The sequence below is a fragment of the Idiotropiscis lumnitzeri genome, chromosome 7 (assembly GCF_059441095.1).
Source record: "Idiotropiscis lumnitzeri isolate Australia: NSW breed Sydney's pygmy pipehorse chromosome 7, RoL_Ilum_1.0, whole genome shotgun sequence".
In the NCBI taxonomy this organism is placed as follows: Eukaryota; Metazoa; Chordata; class Actinopteri; order Syngnathiformes; family Syngnathidae; genus Idiotropiscis; species Idiotropiscis lumnitzeri.
The window spans coordinates 6,399,210-6,421,764 of record NC_142397.1 but is presented as its reverse complement, the minus strand read 5'-3'; the positions used below and the strand labels follow the sequence as shown (position 1 = coordinate 6,421,764).

The window sequence follows — 22,555 nt, the reverse complement described above, 5'->3', positions numbered from 1 at the left end:
AATGTGACGTCAATAGGTGTTAAAAAATGCGCTACTACATTTATCACGACGAATATGGGGTAGTTTTATCAAATTACGTAATTAATACATTTTGGGGGGATTTACAGGAGTGAAATAAGTGCCTTGTGTCTGTCACTGTAGTCACGGGAATGACAATATGTTTTAGTTCCCACGTTCCTTTCTAATTGGGTTCCTGTAATTAGACGATTTCTTTCTAACGGTTTTACGCACAAAATTAATATATCTGTATAAATTTAAAAGCTTGCAAAACGTGCCTTTTGTGTCACATTAGTCTTCTAAATAACAAGAAGTGGTTTTGGTTGGATCATTCATAATGAAGTTCCTGTAATTAGATGGTTACTTTGTAGTGGATTGTGCGCATTGGGCGTTTTATCAAATAATTTATTAATGTAGCTTTATGGGTTTATAGGCGTGTTTTTGTGTGTCTGCGTGTGTGTCACATTATTTCCTCAAATGACAAGAAGCGGTTTTGATTCCCACGTTCATACCTAATGAGGTTTCTGTAATTAGACGTTTACTTACTCACTGGGTGTTTTTTTCAAATAAATGAATCCTATTTTATAAGTTTATTGGGATAAAATGGGTGCATTTTGTGTCACATTTGTCTCAGGAATGACAAGTAGTGGTTTTGGTTCCCATGTTTATTCCTAATGAGGTTCCTGTAATTAGACAGTGACTTATAGTGGCTTTTCCGCACTGGGTTCAGCCCTTGACTTGCATCCAACGCGCCTTTTACGCACGGCGGATATTTGACTCCGCACAATGTGTCACACGTCAGAAAGCCGCATTGTACTACAGTATATAGGAAGAGGCTGTGTGACAGCACCACTTCGTTTCAAGCCGGCGAACTACATGACCAACGCGCGTTTGTATGACTTTTTAATTCACTAGGACGCCTTTGTCTCTGCGCAGCATTTACATTAGGTATACACTTTAAATAATGCCAACCAAAATGGCTTCGGTGTTTTTGTGTACGTTTTGCACATGGACGTGTTTGTTCGGGGTGTCGCTGGCAACAGGTTTTGTTTATCGGCTCCCAAGCATCACCGTGCAGCGGCAGCGCGTCGTACCGGTACACGAGCTGAGTGGCGTCATCGGATCGCCCGGTATCGCATCTTCTCAACCCAGGTGAGCACACCTGTACATCTAGTAATGCTAGTGTTTGGATCCTGTGTGGACTCGTGGTGATAATTCGATTGCATTTTATGATTAGTTTTGAAACAATGTCATCTACCATTCGGCAGCAGACAGTACATAGAACAGCGAACGTATAACGACTACAAATCCCAGAATGCACTTAGATGGCTGGCCGTAGGTGTGTCACAGAGCCTGTACCGATACTTTTTAAAAGATATTTGGGTGAAATGGTACATCTGGAAAAAAAACGTAAATATTTTTGTTTTTTTTCTTTCTGTTTGGTTGGGGGCTTATTTACTTGTACCACATGACAGAATTTGGTCAAAGCTTACCGGAAAATGTACACTTCGACCCCTGCACTAGACCAATGCGCTGCTGAAGTACAAAACACAAGTGGAAAAATATTTGCCCTCTTTGGAAAAAGATAGAAAGCACAGCGTGGAGAATCCCTGTCAACCTAATGCGCACGTGCAGTCAGTAAATGGGGAGATTGATCACTGCCAACAGCCTCTCAAAATAGCTACACTGTGCCCTCATTTTGACTTGAATTCTATTTTTATTTTTGTGGTCATCCGTTTATTCTTTGACAATCGCTCCATGTTTTTATAGTTCCTCCAAAAAATAATGGTATAGTATAAAATATAGAATTTCATATGTGGAAACTCAAAATACAGGATGGCAGTCTTCACATCGCAGCGCCAATTGTATTTTTTTTTTCACAATGGTCCACTTCAAATTTCCCTTAATGTGCGCAACTATTTCAAACTGCACACTGAATTGAGTACGATACAAACCACTGCTCTATCATCCTGTACCGCAGGAACTGGTGTCAGTATACCGTTTCCAAGACGGTGTCCTGTCAGGTGCACAATGGGACCCAACCCACCGTGCAGCGGGTCCTCCAAACCTGCCGCTGGCCTGCCACTTGTTCCAAAGTTCTCAGGTACTACAACCCTCTGCTTTTGTCACGATTGTCCTCTTTTTTTTAATGTTCAACACATTTTAGGTATGTCCTCGCAATTGATAATAAGATTTATTTATTTATTTTCAATCAGCTACAGGACCGTTCTCAGACCATCTTTCATGGTTTCCTACAAGCAAGTGACTGCATTAGAGTGGAGATGCTGCCCCGGATTTTATGGCAAGGACTGTCGTGAAGGTCAGATCATTTTTAGTTTGTTCCTACGCCTTTCAAAAAAAATCAAAAATACAATTCAGGAAGAACACAGTGTGCGTTTAAGACTGTCTAAAGGCTACATCCGACTTTTTAGCAGCAGCGGGCTGTTTCCTGAGTTTCGTTTAATGTCTGGCGGATATTGTCCGCTGTTGTGTTGCTGGCTAATTGGTGGTTCCTTAATATGACTGCTGCTTTAGATTACCTTTAGGAACATCAATATATAAAACTGCTTTCTGTACTCTCGCTGCACACGCAATATACTGCTCTGTTAAACATTGATATTGTCGGAGTCCAATGAATGAATGAATGAAAAACACAGTGGAATGTCCAGCAGTGCAGTAAAAACACTTGTGGTTGTACACTTTAATGACGGCCACTGCTGCTCTTGGATACCACAAACCCCAAACTGTGCGCCCACTAACGACCAAGCCAGTCAGCCTGAACAAACTTTGGAACAGTTTGTGTGAGTGAGTACACTACACAATACTTTCTGTGCAGTGCTGTCACAAATACACGGACAAACACAATTCCACTTGCGTGTTCATGAAATTCCCGTGAAGGCCTGGCAAATTGGAATACAAATGAACCCCCCTCAAAAAAAAACAAAAATTGCTGAGTATTTCGCTATTGCTTTGGCTTTTTGCAACCCCAAATTCCATCCATCCATCCATCCATTATCCAAGCCGCTTTTCCTCACTAAGGTCACGGGCGTGCTGGAGCCTATCCCAGCTGTCGGATGTGCTAACCACTCTTCCATCGTGCCGCCACACAAAGTCCAAAGAAGCCTAAAAAAAATGTAAATAAGAAGAAGAATGATTACACAGACAAAGCGGCGTTCAAGTTGATGGCTATCGCTGTGTAAATTAAAACGCTGGATACGAGGGTAAGTGATGAAATGGGTGGGAGCAGCTTTTTTAGGGGTGTGCTCAATTGATCAAATTTTGTGGGAATTCTATTTGCGTTATTTTCTCTGGGACGTAAATGAAGGTCAACCAGCATCCCAAAACAGACTACCTTCGATGTTGCGCTGCTTTAGAAGAAAACAGCACCTCGGTGGGATATTTGATCCTGCGTAAAGTCTGTTACATAATCATGCTCTCAAAGCGCTGGCATGGCGTGCAACAAAAGGAGTTAATAATGACCTCCGGACTCCAATTTTGCTTGTTGGTCATAATTAGCATTATTGCACTTGGAAAGCCAAGATTTTGGCGAGCCGTCAGAAAGCACACATTCGCTAATGGAATCAAGAGCGACTTTATTACAAAGCCGTTGCAAGCGATTATTGATGTTGGGCTGGATATTATTTCACGCAAAGATTAACACATGGTTATATCCGCTTTTTTTCGGTAATGCGAGCGATTATGGTTCACTTGAGAGCAAAGTGGCTGCAGAAGTGTGAAGAAGTATTATGGCTGTTTGTTTAAGGCTTGACTCAACTGATTTACGTTCTTCAAATTGCTATAGAGTGCAAGGGGAAATCATCGCCATCTGGACGGCTGGCACAGTATGTCGGATTTTGTTAATTACACCTTTCAAAAAAAACTGAAAAAAAGACGGTGATGTCATGGACAATTCCGAGGAGCGTCACGAGAACTGGCAAAGGAGGAAGAGACACACACATGAAGGTGTTCCTATGTTCAAATGCAAAGTTTTTAGGACTGAGCCCGAGGAAGCAGAATAGCGCTTCCTAATCAGCCAGAAAATGTCAACGACATTTTGTTTGAAGGTATCGCTATGATAGCTTGAAGAGTTTGATTCTGGAAGTTTCTCTGATGTACTGTCGATGTCTTTGTAAACGGCCACAGAGGGGCCGTGAGCCAGCGGTTTAATCAGGCCGCTAGTTCGGCCAATGAAGATGACCTCATCATCTCTTGTTCTGGTTGGATGAGATTTTGGCTTCGCTTCAGATGCTCGGAGAAATGTAGAGAAAGAACACTTAAAAAAAAAAAGAAATGTAGAGAAAGAACACTGAAAAAAGCCATTCCGTTTAGTAGTCACATTCTTTTTTTTTTTCTGCCAAAATCTAATTTCACATTTCAATGGATTTTATCCCCATTTTTCTAATTTACAGCAGCACATAAAGGATAAAAAAAAGTTTCAAATTTGTTGATAAATCACTGCTTTTTTGTAATGTTTAAATGGTCACCATGATTTTGGCATGATAGCCTTTGACCGGGCTGCTTTTTAGTCACATTGAAAATGATTCCGCTTGAGTAAGTTCTTAATGGGAATTAAAGTCCAGAGTGCCTTTTTTTCCCCCGAATAGTCACCAGAACGCCGGGACTCAATTTGAACTAAGGAAATTGCGAAAAAACAACACTAACAAGAAAGCTTTTCATTAACACCCCTAGAAATATCTAAGATGTAGATTTGTACAATCTCCGACGTTAAATGTTGTATCTTTGAGTCGGGACATTCATAAATCTTTTGATCATGGTTGACGGTTGCATCAGGAGTAAGCATTGCAGAATCTCCTCGACCTTAAATTTCAGCTTTGATATTATCTCCGATGGCTTCAAATTTGCACGTTGGCTTTTTTACTCCCCATTCCGTGTCTGCGCCTTTCATACCTAACGGAGGGAAAAGCAGAAAATCTTTCATAGGCGGTGTTAAAGGAGCTCATGATTCATGATGACATTGCACTTGAACCGGCATCCCATTGGAAGACGCTGAACCATGAGCTATCGTTTCATCATCTCGATAAAACAAGGTCTTTTTCTCCCACTTTGAATATGAATCTGAGTGAGCAAACATTCAGCGCCTCAATGATGTATGTGCTTGGTCGTGAGAAGCGATGGCCACACTGAAGATGAAGCCTTTTTGGTTGGCCTTGAAGTCTTCCAAAGCAGATCTTGAGATTTACTTGATCATGGGTTTGGCCTCCAAAAAAAAATATCTTTGAATTTGGAAATTTTCAAAGCATCTTTCCATTTAAAGTGTTAGAGATATCCGGAGATCTGGATGTGTCTTAGATGTTCTGTCCAAAGTATCCCATCGAGACTTGTGGATCATTTCTAAGGACTAGCAGACCGAGGTGATGATTCCCAATTGTGAGGCTCGAGGGCTGTACCAATTATTGCAGTGTCACATGACCTCACCTTTGAGGAAATCGAAAGCTTTAAATCTGGAATGGATTCTCTGGCCAATTCCTGACCTCCAGTTTGAGAATGAACAATGCAATTTCCCTTGCTTGCTTTTCGCGTACTGTAGATAACCTTCTCTCGGCTCATTATGGTAAAGCGATAAAACAGATGCACATCCCACATGTGCTTCTCTCGAACGCGACTTCGAAACGCGGGGATATGAGTGATGTTTCTATTACATTTCCGGTTGTGCTCACATATAGGTCAGACGGTGACCTTTGACCCGCTGAAGCTCAGCTGTTCACGTTCCCATGTGCCTGATGGATGGTCTTCCTCTCCGTTCTCCTTTTCGTGTTTTCCGTTCCTTTCGACGGCTTCTCGTTGGCTCCTTCCGGCGCCTCATGACGGCTTTCCTTTTGTTCCTCCTTCAGTCTGCATCCACTCGCGTTAAGCTGGTTGAGTTCCCTCAAAAGAATCTTGGAAAAGTCTATGAGGTATGATAAGAGCCATATGTGTCCTTAAAATGTTATCTCAAGTTTTTTTTTTCTAGTCAAAACAGGCTGGGAACTTTGCCTGTTAATATGTGAGGGAATTGTTTGCTGATTTCAACCCCCTTTGGAAAACGGATTCTTCCAAGTTTGGAAGTCGATAGTCAGTTTTCCTTTTGTGTCAGGATTTTGGAAATCCAGCTTATGTGAAATATAAATGAAATCCATACGGACTGCAGGTGCATTTTACTGCCGGAGCATTTCCCAGGAACCCCAGACATCAGTTGTGATCGTGAGAACGAGGATAATTTATCTGTCCCCCCCCCAAAAAAAAAGTCCCTCAACGGAGGATTGTGCTGTTGAAAGGTTCGTAAACCTTTGGTGGCCGCAGCCAACAGGTTTGCGCTTTACAATAATGATGACGGTCACTTGCAAAATATGCAAGTCTAGCTTCAATTAGAATGAAAGATAAGTGAAATAGAAAAGGGAAAAAGAGAAATGGGTCACTTCTTTTAGTTAGCTGTGATTTTTTTATTTTTTTTTTGTCTTACGCAATGCCATGTCTGCGCGGGTTTTCTCTGGGTATTCCGGTTTCCTCCCACATTCCAAAAACTTGCATGGGAGGTTGATTGAACACTCTGAATGGTGTGATTGTGAGCGTGGATGGTTGTTCGTCTTTGTGTGCCCTCTGATTGGCTGGCAACCAGTTCGTTGGCATGGCTATGAAAATATCCCAGGATGCATTTCGTGCTGCCATCTCAGAAATATCGTCAGGAAGTTAACAATTTACAACAAGACTCGCTCGCGTATTTCTCATTTTTGTTTATCTCATTCTTACTGATGCTTTCACAACAGTTTTTTTGGAGAGTTTCTCGCTGTACTATTTTAAAGTAAAACGCAGACCAGCCCAAACCCAGCTGGTGTTCTACCGTTGAAAGCAGAATTTGTTCCGTATTTTCGCTCCAAATGTGTTTTTATGACCTGAAAACAGTTGCAGTTTGCCATCTTTCACTCTCGTGTCCTCACCCTTTCAGATGTCACCGTGAAATCAATCGAACCGCAATAAGCTTGTTTTTAATTCCACTATGTCATGGCTGCTGCTCCCCTGCGGAACCACGCGAGATCGTGTCATTAAACGCCAATGAGTGCACGTCTGCCCCATCGGGCCCATCCGTCTCCTCCTGCGGTTGAAGGCTTGAAAGCCTGGCGGACGGTGCCAAATGATGAGACGATTGGCATCAGGGTTCATTTGTCATTGCATCACGTCTAGCGAAATGCTTGTCAAGTCTCGTTTTTATCGAAATGGCGGGTGACCTGTCGAGCGGTATCGTGGCGGTGATGCTGAATGGTGCCAGTGTGGTCTCGCAGGAATCTTGGTTTTCAGAAATAGCGCTTTCAACTCTGTCACATTGTGGCGAAAATGGGTGTGCTGGTGACGGACGGACTGATTTATGTTTGTCTGTCAGGATGTGTGTAGGTGTGTGTGCGCGTGTGTTTTCATGCCAGCTGCTCTTGATGCCAAGGAATAGTTGACCACTCTGCGGTTGGGGCCTCTGTGGGATGCTTCTTGGAGGTTGTCTGCGGTTGTCGGATCTATATTCAGGTCCGATGGAGCAAATATTGAAGCCTCAACACTCGGGACGTGGTGTACTTTGTGAAATATCCAGTGCTGTCCCTTTTTTTTTTTTTTTTATAGCAGATTTGACCTTATGATTAGCAGCACTGTGCAAGGATTTCATAGTTTTGCTGTATCCATTTATATCTGTGAAAGGCAAACAAACCCCCTCTTGTTTTAGTCTTGTGCAAATTGTTCCCAATATTTTTTTGATTTATTTATTTGGCTCTTCACTAAACACAACCCAATTGGAATTCTTATCCCACGAGTTGAGTTCAGTCCAATAAAAATAGCGGCGCTGTCTTGTGTTGCCTTGTTGTCATTCTGGATCCAAGCATGACCCTATAGCTGCGGTCTCATTGTAAACATCAGCATGGACGCAAGGGAAGTTTGGTTTTCTAACTCGACATAATTAAATTCCAACCTCAGAAATGGAAATCCCTTCGGAAAACACTCTTGCCTTCCCCCCCCCCTCTCTGTTTCAGATGTATGCTATGTTGACTTACTTTTATTTCTCATGTTTTGCCGCTATGTATGTTTTTATGGTATAATAACATATGGCTGGCTAATTTTTGGCTCGGGACAAGACAAGATCGCCCATTAGCACTGACGAAAAGAGATTAAGAGGCCTGGAGAGAGAAATCATTCATACAATAGATGAGGCAGAGACGCTTGCTTCTCTTTTGATAGATAACTCAGCTGAACTTGAAGCATAACAGGCACTCGCTTTTTTTTTTACACAGATGGGAATATTTTATCCACCTCTGTCTTTTATCCAGAACTCAAATATTGCTATATTTGCGTCAGATAACATATTGCATGACGTCAGCAAAGAATGGCTAATATTAGTGCCGCATTGAAGAGCTGAGACTGTCTCCATACGTTTGCTTGTTTTCTACTGTCGTCAAAATTGTCACACCTGTTGTAGCTGCACAATGAACATTAAATTAACGCAGTATCACCATAACTGCTTTTTAAAAATTCACTTCAACTATGTTATTATTAATTTTTTCCCCTCTCTAAAATACAATATTATAGAGTGCTATTCTTTGCATTCAAAAAAAAAATGTTTTAATTTATTTTTTGTTTTTTTACCGCATCTCGTTCGTTATGGATGATTATAGTGTTTTCCCAATAGATCTCCATCTCCTCTTAGTGTGCACGCCAAGACCACACATAATGTTTAATTAAACTCATGATGATTGACAAAATCGAAGGTTGCTGATTACTAACTGTCTCAAATTGCCGCTGCCACGCTGACGACTTTCGATCGCAACAGACCCTTTGTGCAACCAGTCACAAGCAACAGCCACAGTGGCCCCCCCCCCTCCTCCGGTTGATCAGTCTTCAGTGTTTAGATTGATGAATCCTTTGTTGATTGCCGCTTCCAAAGGAGACATTCAAGAATTCAAAACGAGGTATTGAGAAACCACACCCATGAACATCCAGCACACCACAGAACTGGATTAACATGGCGGGATACCCGTAGCCGCGCGGGTACACGGCATCCTATTTCAACCAAGCAGAAACCTCAGCAGCCACTGTTAGCATCCTGTACGCTGCGGTTGGAGACGCCAATTTCGGCCGAGCTCAGCCATTGGGGTCATTTTTATTGTCACGTTATTTATGAGCGCCAGTTGTTTCTCGATCCTGCTTTCTCCGCTATGACCACAATGTGGGTGGGTCCCATTTTCGGGACTGACAGCTGACATTCCAAACTTGAGCCAAAGACCAAAGAAAGGCTCCTATTTATGAAATGTAAGGTTTTCCTGTTATACGCTCATATAGGCGATTTTTTTTTTTTTTGTCAATAAACAACTTAAAGCTGCATTTCCAAGATGCAGATGCGGGAGTTACATTCCAGAACACCCAATTATAAATCTTTTGGTCCACTGGGTGCCTCAAATCCTCACATTCTACACTGTACTATATGTGACTTGGATTGCGTGTGGCTTTAAAAGGGCGAGACCTGTTGAGTGACGTGGGAGTCAACGAATGAGAGCGTAGATTTGTCTGGCGGGTAATTGACGAACCAGTTAACATGTTTGCGTTTTGAGTGACTTGGCGTCATTTGTGGCTGCGCTTGGTTATTTTGTAAAGTGTTTGTACGTGCACGAGCGGCTGTGTCCATCCTTGAACAAAAATTAAATGTAATTAAAATTAGATGTGTATGATTTTTTTTGGGGGGCGGGGGGGCGATAAAGCAAAAAGTGAACCGCGATATGATGAACGCCGACTGTTTTAAACTTAACAAAATTAAATGTCCAAAATGCATCTTTAGTGATCGAAAAATAATCTGATTACAATTATTTAAAATTAAATAGCCTATTATTTGGCTGATGTAATATTTTAATAAAAAAAAAGGTCTAACTTAAAATAAATAACAACTTACAGTTTTACAATGTACCTCATAAATGCCATGAAGTAAGTGATTTATTTTGTTTGTACGTTCATTGACGTCGTTAATGTCCTGTGCTATATATCCGATGTTTTTCCCATGAGGATGAAGCGAAGTATTAATGATGACTCACTCTCACACAGACCAATAACACCCATTTATGTTTAAATCATGTCCCGACAGTTGGACTCGCTGGTATATTAGATGAAACATCGCCACACATATTCCTGAGGCCTTTGCCAGGAAAGAACACCTCATTTGTTTGAAGCGTTCCTTTAAATATATATTTTTGTTTGTCTCGTGCCACAGTGAATGATTTTAGTTTTTGTGGACAGACTAAAAAAAAAAGTCAGGAGACAAGCGGGGGTGCACGCTGGGCTTCAGTGTAATTGTGTCAAAGCAAGACAGCAACAGACATCGAATGAAACAATATTTATTTTGCGAGTGAGTGACATAATTGTAGAAGGAATTCCTAAAAAACTTTTGGGTCAGGCCTTGTTTGTCCTGGCCGGACTTCCACATGGTGCTGCTGCCGCCAGGAGTCATTAAGAAATTGGAATAGTTTTATTCACTATCTGCTCTTTTGTTCTCTCTGCAGAGTGCTTGAACTGCACCACTTTCACCGACATGAGCGTCCGAATCGACGGCATCGAGTCGCAGGTATACGGCCAACTAACTGGACATCGAGTGTGTGAGCACACATAAAATTGATTGTCTCTTAATTTTTGTGCTTCTTTTGGGATAGCTCAAGCTGTTAGAAGGACTGCATTTGCCGTCAGCAACTGCCACCAGGTCAACACAGGGACCAGCTACCAACGAGGTGGATGCCCCGCTACCAACTCCGCCATGTATGTACAAGCATCGTTAATATCTTGATGAATTTGAGTTCACGTCTCAGGATAATTTTTTTTTTTTTTTTTTTTTTGAGGCTTCTGTTGTTTTCTCTGCCGTGGACTGCTTGCAGTACAAACAAGTCATGCTAAGAAATCCTAATCGATTAATTGAGTTTTTGGGTCAGGCTGATTTTATTTCATTAATTTATTTTATTATTATTTTAAATTTACAAAAGGTTAGTCACTGTGAGGACATTTCTGACCCCTCTAGTGAGTAGCTTTCAAAGACTGATTAGTAGGGCCGGGCAATTTTTTAATCTATTCTTCTTTTTTTTTTTAAATTGAAAAAAAAAACAATTCTTAAAAAAAAAAAAACTTTGCTTCTTTACTTGTGTGTGTTTGCATTGACTGCATAACTGCGAACTGACAGGCAGTAGTTTACAAACGTGGTCAATGTTGTGACTTTTCCAACCCTTTGGGATTTGTTTAGTAGGGCGGCGGCCATTATAATTGACTAATCACGTTTTTGGGTCAGACTGATTAATGTTTTTTTTTTTTGTAAAAAAATGAAAAATAAAATTATACAGATTTTGGATGAAAAAGAAAATCAAACACATCCCCCAGTCATTGCAATCAAATTGATTTTCCTCATAGTAAATAATGTAACTTGAATTAATTAATCCCCATCATAAAACCTTTACAAAACCTACTTCAAACTACTGTCCCCTAGTGGTATTTTATAGATATTACTAAAATTGTGTAAAGATGTGTACTGTATTTTGCATTCACATATCCTTTTTAAACTATTATTAACAATGTGTGTCTAGTCATCTGTATTGCTCATATTGTTCTTGACCACTGCCATAAGTGGAAAATTGCAAAAATAGCTTCCAGAAAGCCTAAGAAAACACACAGCTCTGACATGAGATGAAGTCTCAACAAAAGGTTCCCCACCCGACAGCCTGTAAACAGATATATCCGTTCAACAGCTATATGTGATTGCGAGGCAGTACCAGGGCCCATCGGACCACCAGGCAAGGACGGACCTCGGGGTTCACCAGGGAAAACCGGCCTTCCCGGCGTCATCGGTAAGCCATCGTTCAAATTTGATGTGTTTTGAGGAAGGCGGATCATCTGTTGAACTTATTATTGTTGGTGTTCAGGCCCAAAAGGGGACAGAGGAATACCTGGTGACGGGGGTCTCCCCGGCCCGCCTGGCCCACCTGGTCCTCCAGCTCCTCCTTCCCGGCCTTCTATCGTACACGTGAGAGGGGATGTATATCAAGTGGATGAGCAAGGTGAGGAGATCACACTTATACTTACAACCCTTGCTGCTGTTCATTCATTCATACTCTGAGGTGGAAAAAAATACAAGTGAATGAATGGAAAAGAGTTTACAGATGGAAATGACAAGAGCAGCAGTCTCTTAAAGTAGTTAAACGAGCGCTGTGTCTTGCGCATTTAGCAAAGCCAGCCTTTACTAGGGTAGCGCTGGCATTCATTGAACGTATCGTATTCAATCGTTCCCGTGTGCTTAGCCGACGTAGCTTAGCCACACTTTACAACAGCCCCGACCGAAGACCACCAACAACAATAGGGCTGACGACCAAGTTTGAAATCAAAAGGTTAACACAAGCGGACCGACAGATGCAAATGAATAAAGCGAGTAGGGCTGAAGGGTTTTGATGACTAAATAAGATTAAAATAAAAAAAAAAAAATTCTCCTCAATATCGCGATTGCGATTTAATACGCGATTATTGTTTCGAGGTCCTCTTGCTGCTTATTTTTTAACAAACGCCAACAATAAATTAATCTGTATTATCAATCCAAATTCCTAAACAAATCTCTCTATATTGTTTTTGTAAAGTACGTTTTCCTCTCTAATAATTATTTCGGCCATATTGTACTAAACGGTGAGGATGGAGCATTATCACGTCGCAATAAATTCCATTTCCATTTCCCGGATGGTAATCGTCACATTTATTCTGAAAGAGATCACAGATACCCTTCTTTTGTGGGTTTCCACGAAAGAAAAAAAAATGACAAAGTGCATTGTTGTGTGACTTTAAATGCATAATAGTACCACTTTTTACACTAATTTGACAGTATTGCTTTAATATTCTGCACAGTATCACATCATGTATATAGGAAATGTTTTTTAAGAATCATTTTTTTTGAGTCAAGAGTCATTCTCTAAGAGTGGTATGTGAAAAAAAAATGAATGCTCAAGTACAGTCAGTTGTATTTAACCTTTTAGTGCAACAATACATTTGCATTCATTCACTTTTGGGAATTTCTATTTCCAAATAAGGTGTTAGTTTTTAAACTTTGTATGATGTCATAGTGCCTTACAGTGATCGCCAATTTACTTTTTAGGAATAAAACCTATGTCTTGATTTTTGTTGAACACTTAGACCTACTATGCTACTGTCTGTTAATGTTGGTCATGATGATGTTGGTAACTGGCAGGCTATGATTTTTTTTTTTTTTGTGGTACTTATTGTCAGAAGTTTGAGAACTCCTGAAAATGAGTAATCCTAAAGCGTTGGATTGTGCTTCTCACCACTAGAAGGCAGCAGGCATCCATGCGTCACGCTCCTGTGGTCGACTTGCTCTGATTAAGCTGTGTCTGCCTCTGTGAGCCCACAACTGTGTCTGCGGGTCTGGAACAATGCAGATTTGGGTCTGCGGGACCATGTTCGCTTCAGGGGGAATCAAGCGGCTGTAAATCGGCCCTAATTTGTTAGCTGTCAGCACAACACTGCGCGTTTCGGGGAACACACCGCGGCCCGCGGCCAGCGAGGGAGGAGGAGATGGCCTGCCACTCATGTTAAGTTTCTTGGCGAGGTCTCCAGGTTGGAGCAGAGTGGAACATAAGAAAATGACTTCCAGAGGAAAATCTGTTTTCTTTTTTTTTTTCCCTCCGTGGACTCCAGCCATCATGTAACAGCACAGCCTCGACATGGGGCAAGCTGAGCATATGCTTAAGTGAAGAGGAAGTGGGAGTGTGGCTGTGTGTGTTTTTTAATTTTTTTTTTTTTTTTTATGCTTCCTTTAACACATCTTATATGCTGAGAACAAGGCGCCGCTTCCAACTCTTGTGTGTTTTCTGTGAAAACACACCATGTCCGAGTGTCTAATAGGCCATTTAATGAGCGCTGGCTTGGATTGTCCTGCTGCTGCTTTTCGTCACTGTCACAAGTGGGAATAATATAACCTCACTATTGACTCTTATCATCCCAAATTTTCTTTTATCTTAATTAAACTTTTGGCTTTTGGCTGGGGTGGAGAACTCGCTACCCCATGGGCTTTAAACAACCCACAGAGATCTTTTTGATTGGATCCGCTGTGTATTTGGAACAACAAATAAAACCGCAGCGGGGCTCTTAGGAAAGGCCGAAAACGTACAACCCACAAATGATTATTATATATAATAATGAGCACTTGAAAAAAACTTTGGCTTGCATCTGTTAAAGTCCTGTTTTCCTTTCCTCATGTCAGATTTGTTTTCAATAATTAGTCATGTGCAAAAATAAAAGTTAATAGAACAGCCTACGCTTGGGTGGGGTGGGAATGGAAACTATTGGCCTGTCGTGAATGTTCTTTTTTTGACACTCACCCATGCAGTTGGTACTTGGTTCCTTGACATAATTGTACGGGGATCCGAGGCTGGGGTTCTTCAGATCCCCCGGGATGTAATGTGATCCATCTGGATTTTGTGCACTAGTAGACCAAGTCTTAAAATTACAAAGCAGCACACACACACACACATACGTTAAAATACTGCGTTAAAAAGTCTACTGACAACAAATGTTGCCTACATATGAAACCATGAGATAGCGAGACGGTAAAAGAACACGTCATTCAACTAACTTTTAAGGCTGGCATAAGAGTTTGCTGAACACAGTCGCAAAACCCTTTATTACCATGACACGGCAGTGTTGCAGGGGAACATTCTATCATTCCTAACCGTCATGTAAATTGAAATAGGACTGATAAGCACTAAAACATTAAAAACCTCCTAGAATCACGACATTTCATTCTTTATTCTTTTTTTTTGAAAATATTTCGCATGTGTCAGCGTGTTTCCTGGTGAAAATGGACAGTACAGTGGATATGAAAAGTCTACACCCCCCTCTCTAAATGCCCAGTATTTTGTCATCTAAAAATAATGAGCTCATGGTAAATCATTCAAAGCTTCCGATTGACCTCAAATGAAAATTTCTGTAGGCGGTGTGTAGACTTTATATATCCACTGTCACCCTCTCCCAAAATGTATCCAGTAATTTCAGCTGGAAAGTGAGAAAACATAAGCCACAGACCAGTTTCACCCGTCGACATGAAATTGACGTCGATCATGACACAGCGCAGGAATTTAAATCTGAAGGATGTGCAATATGCCCGAAATTGAACAGGGAGTCGGCCATTTTGGTTTGAAGTCGTCATTCCGGACTAATTCCAGGATTTGTGCTTTGACCAACTTCTACTTGGGAAGTTTCAGTTTGAGGATCGATTGCTACTAAAAATGAGGATGCGTTATTGTCGAGGCAGACTCAGCCATAATGGACCGCTTTCAAATCCCATCTGGTTCTTGGTTTTCATTGCATCTGTGCCTGTTGCGTTTCTGTCCAGATGGAGAGTACATCCGTCTAACTGGCCCGCCGGGTCCACCCGGCCCGCCTGGCCCACCTGGCTCTCAAGGTACAAACGTCATCCAGCAGCCACAACATTAGTATTACTTTTGTATTCATACACAACAATTGGGGACAATTACTGTCTCCAGGTCCGTTGGGACCGAGGGGCTCCGCCGGCATTCCAGGCATCCCGGGACAGAATGCGAGTACCTTTCACTGAATATTGCTCAATAAATCAGGAAATCATCATTGACATGCGTTCTTGTGTTTGACACCAGGGCAAGGACGGCGACCCCGGCCAGCCTGGGATTCCTGGACCTCGGGGTGATCCGGGCCAAAGGGTGAGGCTGATTCATGAATACAAATGTTTGTTTTAGGATGATTTGCGCGGCAGAACAAATTGATTGCATATTATTTCTCGGTAACCGTCCCGTGATGTCATGTGATCCCAAAGGTGAAGCAGCTTTTCTTCAAAGACTCGCTCCAGCCCGTGACTAATCCTCCCGGCTCTTTTTTTTTTTTTTTTTTGTCCAAGGCCACTATGCTGCCCTCTCGGGAGGGCCTCCGCCTTTAAAGCTGATCCCCAGTGCAATGATTTAAGACCGGAGGTCTCCTAAAGACCAGGATGAGTGTATAAGAACAAGGGTGCTAAAATGTGTGCTTTCTCTTTCGTTATTCCTCCATCAGGGGCCGCAAGGTGAAACGGGCGACCCGGGCCTTGCTGTGAGTATACGCGAGCTGCGTCATATTAAGCAGAAACAATAAAGACATGACAAGATGATTGTGTTGTTCTTTCACAGGGACAACCGGGGCTCAAAGGAGAGCCAGGTGAAAGCTTCAATGATGTAAGAAGGATCTGCTACTCTCCATATGTTACTACTGTACATTTACAAGAATAACGTAAAATCTACTGGAAAAATTTTGGGCTTTCAGTTGAAATATTGTGAGAACACAGTCGTAATGTAATCGGGGGAAGACACCCATTTTTTATTCGATTTTTGGAGACAAACATAACATTATTATATTCCAAAAAAAAAGTTTTTTTACAAAAGTAAAATAGTCATTATATGAGAAGAAATGTTTTATTTTTGCAGAATAAAGTCAAATTTGTATTTGTAAAAAAAGCATTTGAAGTAAAAAGTTATGTTTGTACCAGGATATGGTCAAAATATTTTTTTATATATTTTTACAGGGCAAGCACTGCTTTATTTTATACAAACAAATATTTTGCAAGCATAAAATAGTCATTTTACCAGAATTAAGTTGTAACAAACTGGAAAGCCTGAAAACAGAAGACAAAAAAAAATGATCAAATAATGCGCGGAATTATTCATTTTTCTGCCAGAATAGTCATGATGCGAAATTGAATTTGTAAAATATTGCATTTGTATTCATATCTTTATAATATAATTCAAGGACAGACTTTAAGACTACGTAACATATTGAATCACATAAAACAAGAAAAGTTAGTATTTTAAAATTAGAAATGAAAATTAGACTGCTTGTACTTGGGTGCTCGTATTGAATGACACAAATCCTCATTTTACCACAAGGAAGCTTTAAAACATTGCAAAAAAAGTCATGTGCAAGAATATTAGAATTGTTTTTCTTACTATTACATGAAAAGAATAAGAATACGTTTTCAACATGAGAAAATACTTGTACGGAACACACTCCCCTGTTAATTTTGACATTCTGAATTCAAGCCGGAAGCGATACCACAACTCAGGGAGGCTTTGAAGATCCTGGCCGAGAGGGTCCTGATCCTGGAGCACATGATCGGCATTCACGGTGAGGCAGAAGCCAAATAAAAATAAAAAAATAAAAACTCACATTTCATATCGCCTTCATTTAGCAGAAAATTTACATTACATACGAGACTAGTTTGCTGTAAAGAAAGTGATCATGCGCCTGGTAAAATAAACGAAAACAAAATCCGTGAATGATGTAAAATACATCAAACTGATGTCTGAAATCTGTGCACACCTGAAAACTTGTGATGGTACATTGAGCCGCTTTGGGGACTGGAGTCAATCAACATGACACGTAGAATATTGTTGACGAAAAGAGCGCTCCAAATGTGTTTGTGTGATGCGAGGGCATCTCTTGTGCACAGCGACCCCTGCAGGTCACCACTCTGATTTTCAATTGGATTTACGTCTGGGTTCTGGTTTTAAAGTCATTTTCTTTTGATGTTGAACGTCCCTCCTCCAAACGTACTTTGCTCTCCAAGTACCACCGTAACCATCATCACTGAAATAGTGCTGTTGACTAGTCAATATGTCGACTTTACACTACGTGCTGATTAATAATTCCGTTCATAGCTTGAAGTTGGCAATTATATTCGATTATATACTGTAGCGAGTTGCAACCTTTCTGTTGTGTGAGGTGACTGGTGTTAGTTTTACAAGTTCCAGCTGTCTGCAAAGCCTTGAAGGTCTCTGAATGTGATTTAGGTCTGGGCTCTGGTTTTCACTTCATTTTGTTCTTATGGAGAAGCGACTTTCTCAAACCTCTTACAACCTCAACAACGAAGAGTGGCGCAATTTTTTGAAGTGGAACCTGTCCCACTATAATGACCAACACTGAAAGGAAGTCTGATCGACTCGTCGACTAGTCAATGTGCCGACTTTAGGATTATGTTTATATCTTAAAGTCGACAATTACGCTGGTCAACAGCAAATTTTAATCATCATTTTAATCTCCAGTGAATTCTAGAGGTTATTAATTTTATATTTATTTTATTTTATTTATTTTTTATTATTTTGGTATTTACTATGGATTTTTATTATGCCAATTTTTTTTAATGTTTTTTTGGGGGGTTAATTAAATGCTTTTCTTGGCTATCTCTCATTTATTATAATCACATTTGTGCATTCCAATGTGACTGACGCGTCCTTGTCCTCACACAGGAATCCCAGAGGGATCCGGTTACGACGTGGTTATGGACCCCCGGTCCTTGACACTGAAAAAAACCAAACGCCGCCAAGCTGGTCCCAAACCCACACCGGCGGGGATACAACAAATATCTCCCGTTTAAGGCAATCGCAGTGTATATTTTTGGCTGGATGTTTCATTTTTTTTTTTCTCACACTTTTTATTGCCTTTTTATCGCTGTAAGCATCCGAGTGCGTTCGATATGATACTTCATAGTTCCTTTTTTGGCGCGGCAACAGCAGGATTTCAGTCTACAGAATTGTAGTAGCAGCGCTTCCATGGTGTCAGACAGTGAAATATAAGCCCATAAAGTGTTATGAGGGTCTTGGCTTCTTTCTTTCCACAGATAAAAGACGGCCTAGTAAACACATCAGTTGCGCTGGCAAAGCTCCCCAGGCTGCGATAGGAGAGTTTCCTGAGAGCCGTAGCCCAAAAACGTACTGTTTAGTGTCGAACACTCTCTCGCAGCATCCTCGCCATTCATCCCGTGTCGGCCTGTCAAACATTTTCCTTTTTTTCCTCTCTCCTCTTTGCCTCGTTAAAGCCGAAGTAAGACATGACAGGCCGCCGGCAGCGTATGCTTAAAATGATAGTTTGCTTTTTAGAGAGTACATCTGGAGAGTGCACATCTGGAGTCTTTTTTTTTTCCCTCTTTCTTTTCTTCTCGCACAACCTGACCGCATTACATCTTCGTAAACGCCTCGGAGCTGATCCGTGTTGCTATGACAAGTCCCTCACATAATAAATTTCGATGTGCGCTGCACAGTAAAGGCCAAAATGCGTTCACGTGCTCGCCATAACTTCCGTTGAAGTGCATTTTTATTTGTTAATTAGGTGGAAGTGGCACCTTCTTTTTTTTTTTTTACTGGTAAAAAATTGCGAAAATGATTCGTGTTGTTTCTCACTTCATACCCACGTTCAGTATCACTCTCGGTCTGAAACGTTTTACACCGAGTACCTGTCATGATCTGTCTTGGTTCATTTCAGTTTTGGTTTAGGACAAGGATGCTCAAACCTGTTCCTCGACGGCCGGCGTCTTGCCTGTTTTCCATCGCTGCTACACACCTGATTCAAATGATCAGATAATCAGCAAGTACTGCCGCCGCTTGGTAACGATCCTGTTCATTTCAATCAGGTGTGTTCAAACAGGAACAGGATTGAAGACCCCTGCTTTCGGAATTCATTTCATCTTTTCCTTGTGTTCATTTGTGTGTCTTGTTCGCTTATTGACTCCGCCTGTGCACGTTCACCCAATCAGGTCTCTCCAACCCTGTTTGTCTTGTCCAGGTGTTCCTCGACGTCTCGTCAATTTGTTTGCATTTAGTTCCCTGTTTCCTTGCAGTCCTGGTCGGCTTCCTTGCATTTGGGTCCTCCTCCACGAGATAGACTCAGAACGAATCCTACCAGGAAACCGGATACTAAATCCAAACCAAATTCTCAAATCAACGGGGACCACCTGGACAAGACCCAAAGGACTGGAGGGACCTGATTGGGTGACACAAGGGATTGGGTAAACGAGCACAGCTGTACACAATAATAACGAGACGCACAAAGAAACGCAAGGAAAACATGAAACTAAATACTAAAGCAAAATCAGTCAAGACAGATCATGATAGGACCACTTCAAAATTGACCAAGCTCACCAAGTAGTGCCATAAACAAAACAGCGGTTTTAGTCCAAAACATTATATTAAATATTGTAAGCCACGATAGGTTGGACAAATTCTGTGCTTGTGTGTGTGCACTTTTTTTTTCTTGTGTACCGCTAGCGAAAACCTGCCTGCCTTCGCTGACACTCTTTTTTTTTTTTTTTTTTTTTTTCCCCACTTGGTGTGTCATTTCAAGACGGAAGATAACAACAAGCCAAAGGCAACACAGATCACAAACTCAAAATGTGGCTCATTTTGTGCTTTGCTGTACGTGCATGAACTTTATTTGACAATTACATACGGTGCAAGAAGGACGGAATACACACTGCAAATTTCCAACCGACGTCACAAAAATGTCTGCTTCCGTCATCGGAATTGTGTTGTAAAAGACGGGACACTACATTATGTACACTTGATGTAACAAAGAAAGCTGCCATTCGAAAGATAAAAAATGGTCAAGGTCTGCTTTAACACGGTGATAATATTTTTTTTGGACCTCTCACTGAGGTCATTGAACTTACCAAAATATTAGGAACATCCACTATTTTTACACCACTGCAAACTATACACACAATAATAAATGTTTAATTAACGTCAGCGACTGAATTTAATACAACAAAATGTCCAGTGTGTATATAATGTATCTTGTACCCTAAATGGATTGTCATTTCCTGTTTACATCTTTCCATGAATAAAAAAAAAACTAAATAAAAATCTTACTCTGACTTAATTTTTTTTTTGTTGTTGTTTGTTTTTTACTCTTCTAAACAGGTTGGTGATCGATTATTCAAGTCTGGTACCTTCTTTTAGGCATTTTTATCAATAATGATCACATTGAATTAAATGCCCTCCTCTCTCATTTAGGCTTGGCGTATCACATCAGAAAAAAAAAAAGCAGCTAGTAGCAGTTCAGCGAAGGAAGCCCGCTGCTGACGGTTCCTTTGAGCAGAACCAGATGCAGCAGTTCAAAGAGAGTGTGGTGGTGGTGAGTGTGTATCAGGTACGACTGGCTGTCTCTCTTCATTTGTGGAGCTGCAACAGCTTGCAGGCCGGCGCGTTCATGGAACATCACAGTTTAGAATAGAGCGGAGGGACATTATGGTTGCATTGTTTATTTTTCTAATTCAGTCAGCTGAGTGTTTGTTGTGGCCAACAATTGGTGTGTTGAGTAATATGGGCCAACTTAGTGCAAGATAATAAATAGCCCAAATAATTAATGTATCCGAGTAATTGCTCTCCTTCCATCATATGATTGGTGAAACCAAGTCATGTGACACAAGTCTAACAAGCCAAAATAACTCTCGCATGTAAATACCTGTAGATAAATATAAAATATATATATATATAAGTAGCAATATAGTGTCGGTCAATGTAGCAGCTTAAAATGAACTGGGCGAACATACACTATTGTTGGGACCGACCGATTACCCAAAAGATTAACACTGGCTGACTTTTACTTCGCAATGGATGTTAAATGCTCACTTCGCCCTCAATAAATTGCAGAACGTTCCCTTTCTTGCGCTTGCGTATTACAATTATTACTAATTTATGACACAAACACACTGTGGACACTCAACTTTCCTTTCATTTTACTATAAAGTAACCCAGTCCAGATGAATTTCAACATCTGGGACCCAGAAGGAGTGACTGTGGGGGGGGACTTTCGCCACAATGGTGCACAGACCCAAGCAGGTATGACTGCGTGTGTGTGTGTGGTGTGGGGGGGTTAACATCTCCAAAAGCATAAACAACCTGCACATCACCGCTGTTGCTAAACTGCAGTCTATTTCAATTCCTCTTCTCCTTCTTCTTCCTCCTTAAATATTACCTTGTGTCAGCGGCTGACAACTTTCCAGGGGCTGAGATGAGTCATTGCCTAGCAACAAGGTGAAAAATTGCATTTATCAATATGAGATTCAAAAAGGGGGGGGTTACGGTTAAAGACGTTGATGTGTGCTGTGATGAATCCTCCGATTCTAAAGCAATTTCAGAAGATTTAAGTCCGTGCTTCCTTTCAGCCTCCCTCTCCACTTTTTTTTTCCCCACCCCCTTTTTGACTAACTGCGCTGTTCATATGACCCCGCAGGCTGGAGACCATCTAATCTCATTTGTACAGCAGCAGATGTTTCTCCTCAAAACATCCGCTGACTGGGGAGTGAAAAGTGGGACCGGTAGATGAAAGTGTCCCCTCGGCAGACATATTGACTTGCGGTACAATTTCACGTAAACAAGTCCACTCTACGTCTCGCACATTTGGAATCGCACAGTTGTGCCTTGAGATATGAGTGACCTGACTTACAAGGATTTTTCGATTTGACTTGCGAGCAAAAATTTTAGTAGGGGATAGGGTGGCAAAATCGACTCACTTCACAATATAACATTCTTACAGCATATTTTCTTTATCCTCTGCACAAAACGACTAATATTACAAGGTCCCGACCAATCTTTTTTTTTTCTTTTTTTTTTTTTAAGGCTGATGTCGATTCTGACTGTTAATTGGCCAAATAAAATTCTGATGACCGATTAATCAGTTGATTAAAATAAAAAAATACTTAGTTATATTAATAAATATTAATTAATAA

General features: G+C 41.0%; 1 protein-coding gene across 1 annotated transcript; it reads left to right on the top strand.

Annotated features, from left to right (window-relative positions):
• The first annotated feature begins 869 nt into the window (after nucleotides 1-869).
• On the top strand, nucleotides 870-20,626 carry col26a1 (collagen, type XXVI, alpha 1). The gene is made up of 14 exons (XM_088300145.1): nucleotides 870-1,149; nucleotides 1,979-2,101; nucleotides 2,214-2,317; nucleotides 10,518-10,579; nucleotides 10,665-10,767; nucleotides 11,742-11,840; nucleotides 11,916-12,050; nucleotides 15,386-15,454; nucleotides 15,537-15,589; nucleotides 15,666-15,728; nucleotides 16,075-16,110; nucleotides 16,188-16,232; nucleotides 17,094-17,178; nucleotides 18,300-20,626. Exons 1-14 carry the CDS (start codon nucleotides 962-964, stop codon nucleotides 18,425-18,427), a joined length of 1,293 nt encoding a protein of 430 aa, XP_088156271.1. The 5' UTR covers nucleotides 870-961; the 3' UTR covers nucleotides 18,428-20,626.
• Nucleotides 20,627-22,555: the final 1,929 nt, after the last annotated feature.

Bases quoted from the DNA above. Each gene is read 5' to 3' on its own strand.
- col26a1 (XM_088300145.1), top strand. From the start codon at position 962: ATGCCAACCAAAATGGCTTCGGTGTTTTTGTGTACGTTTTGCACATGG. The intron at 1,150-1,978 runs GTGAGCACACCT...CCTGTACCGCAG, and splicing joins ATCGCATCTTCTCAACCCAG to GAACTGGTGTCAGTATACCG. The intron at 2,102-2,213 runs GTACTACAACCC...ATTTTCAATCAG, and splicing joins ACTTGTTCCAAAGTTCTCAG to CTACAGGACCGTTCTCAGAC.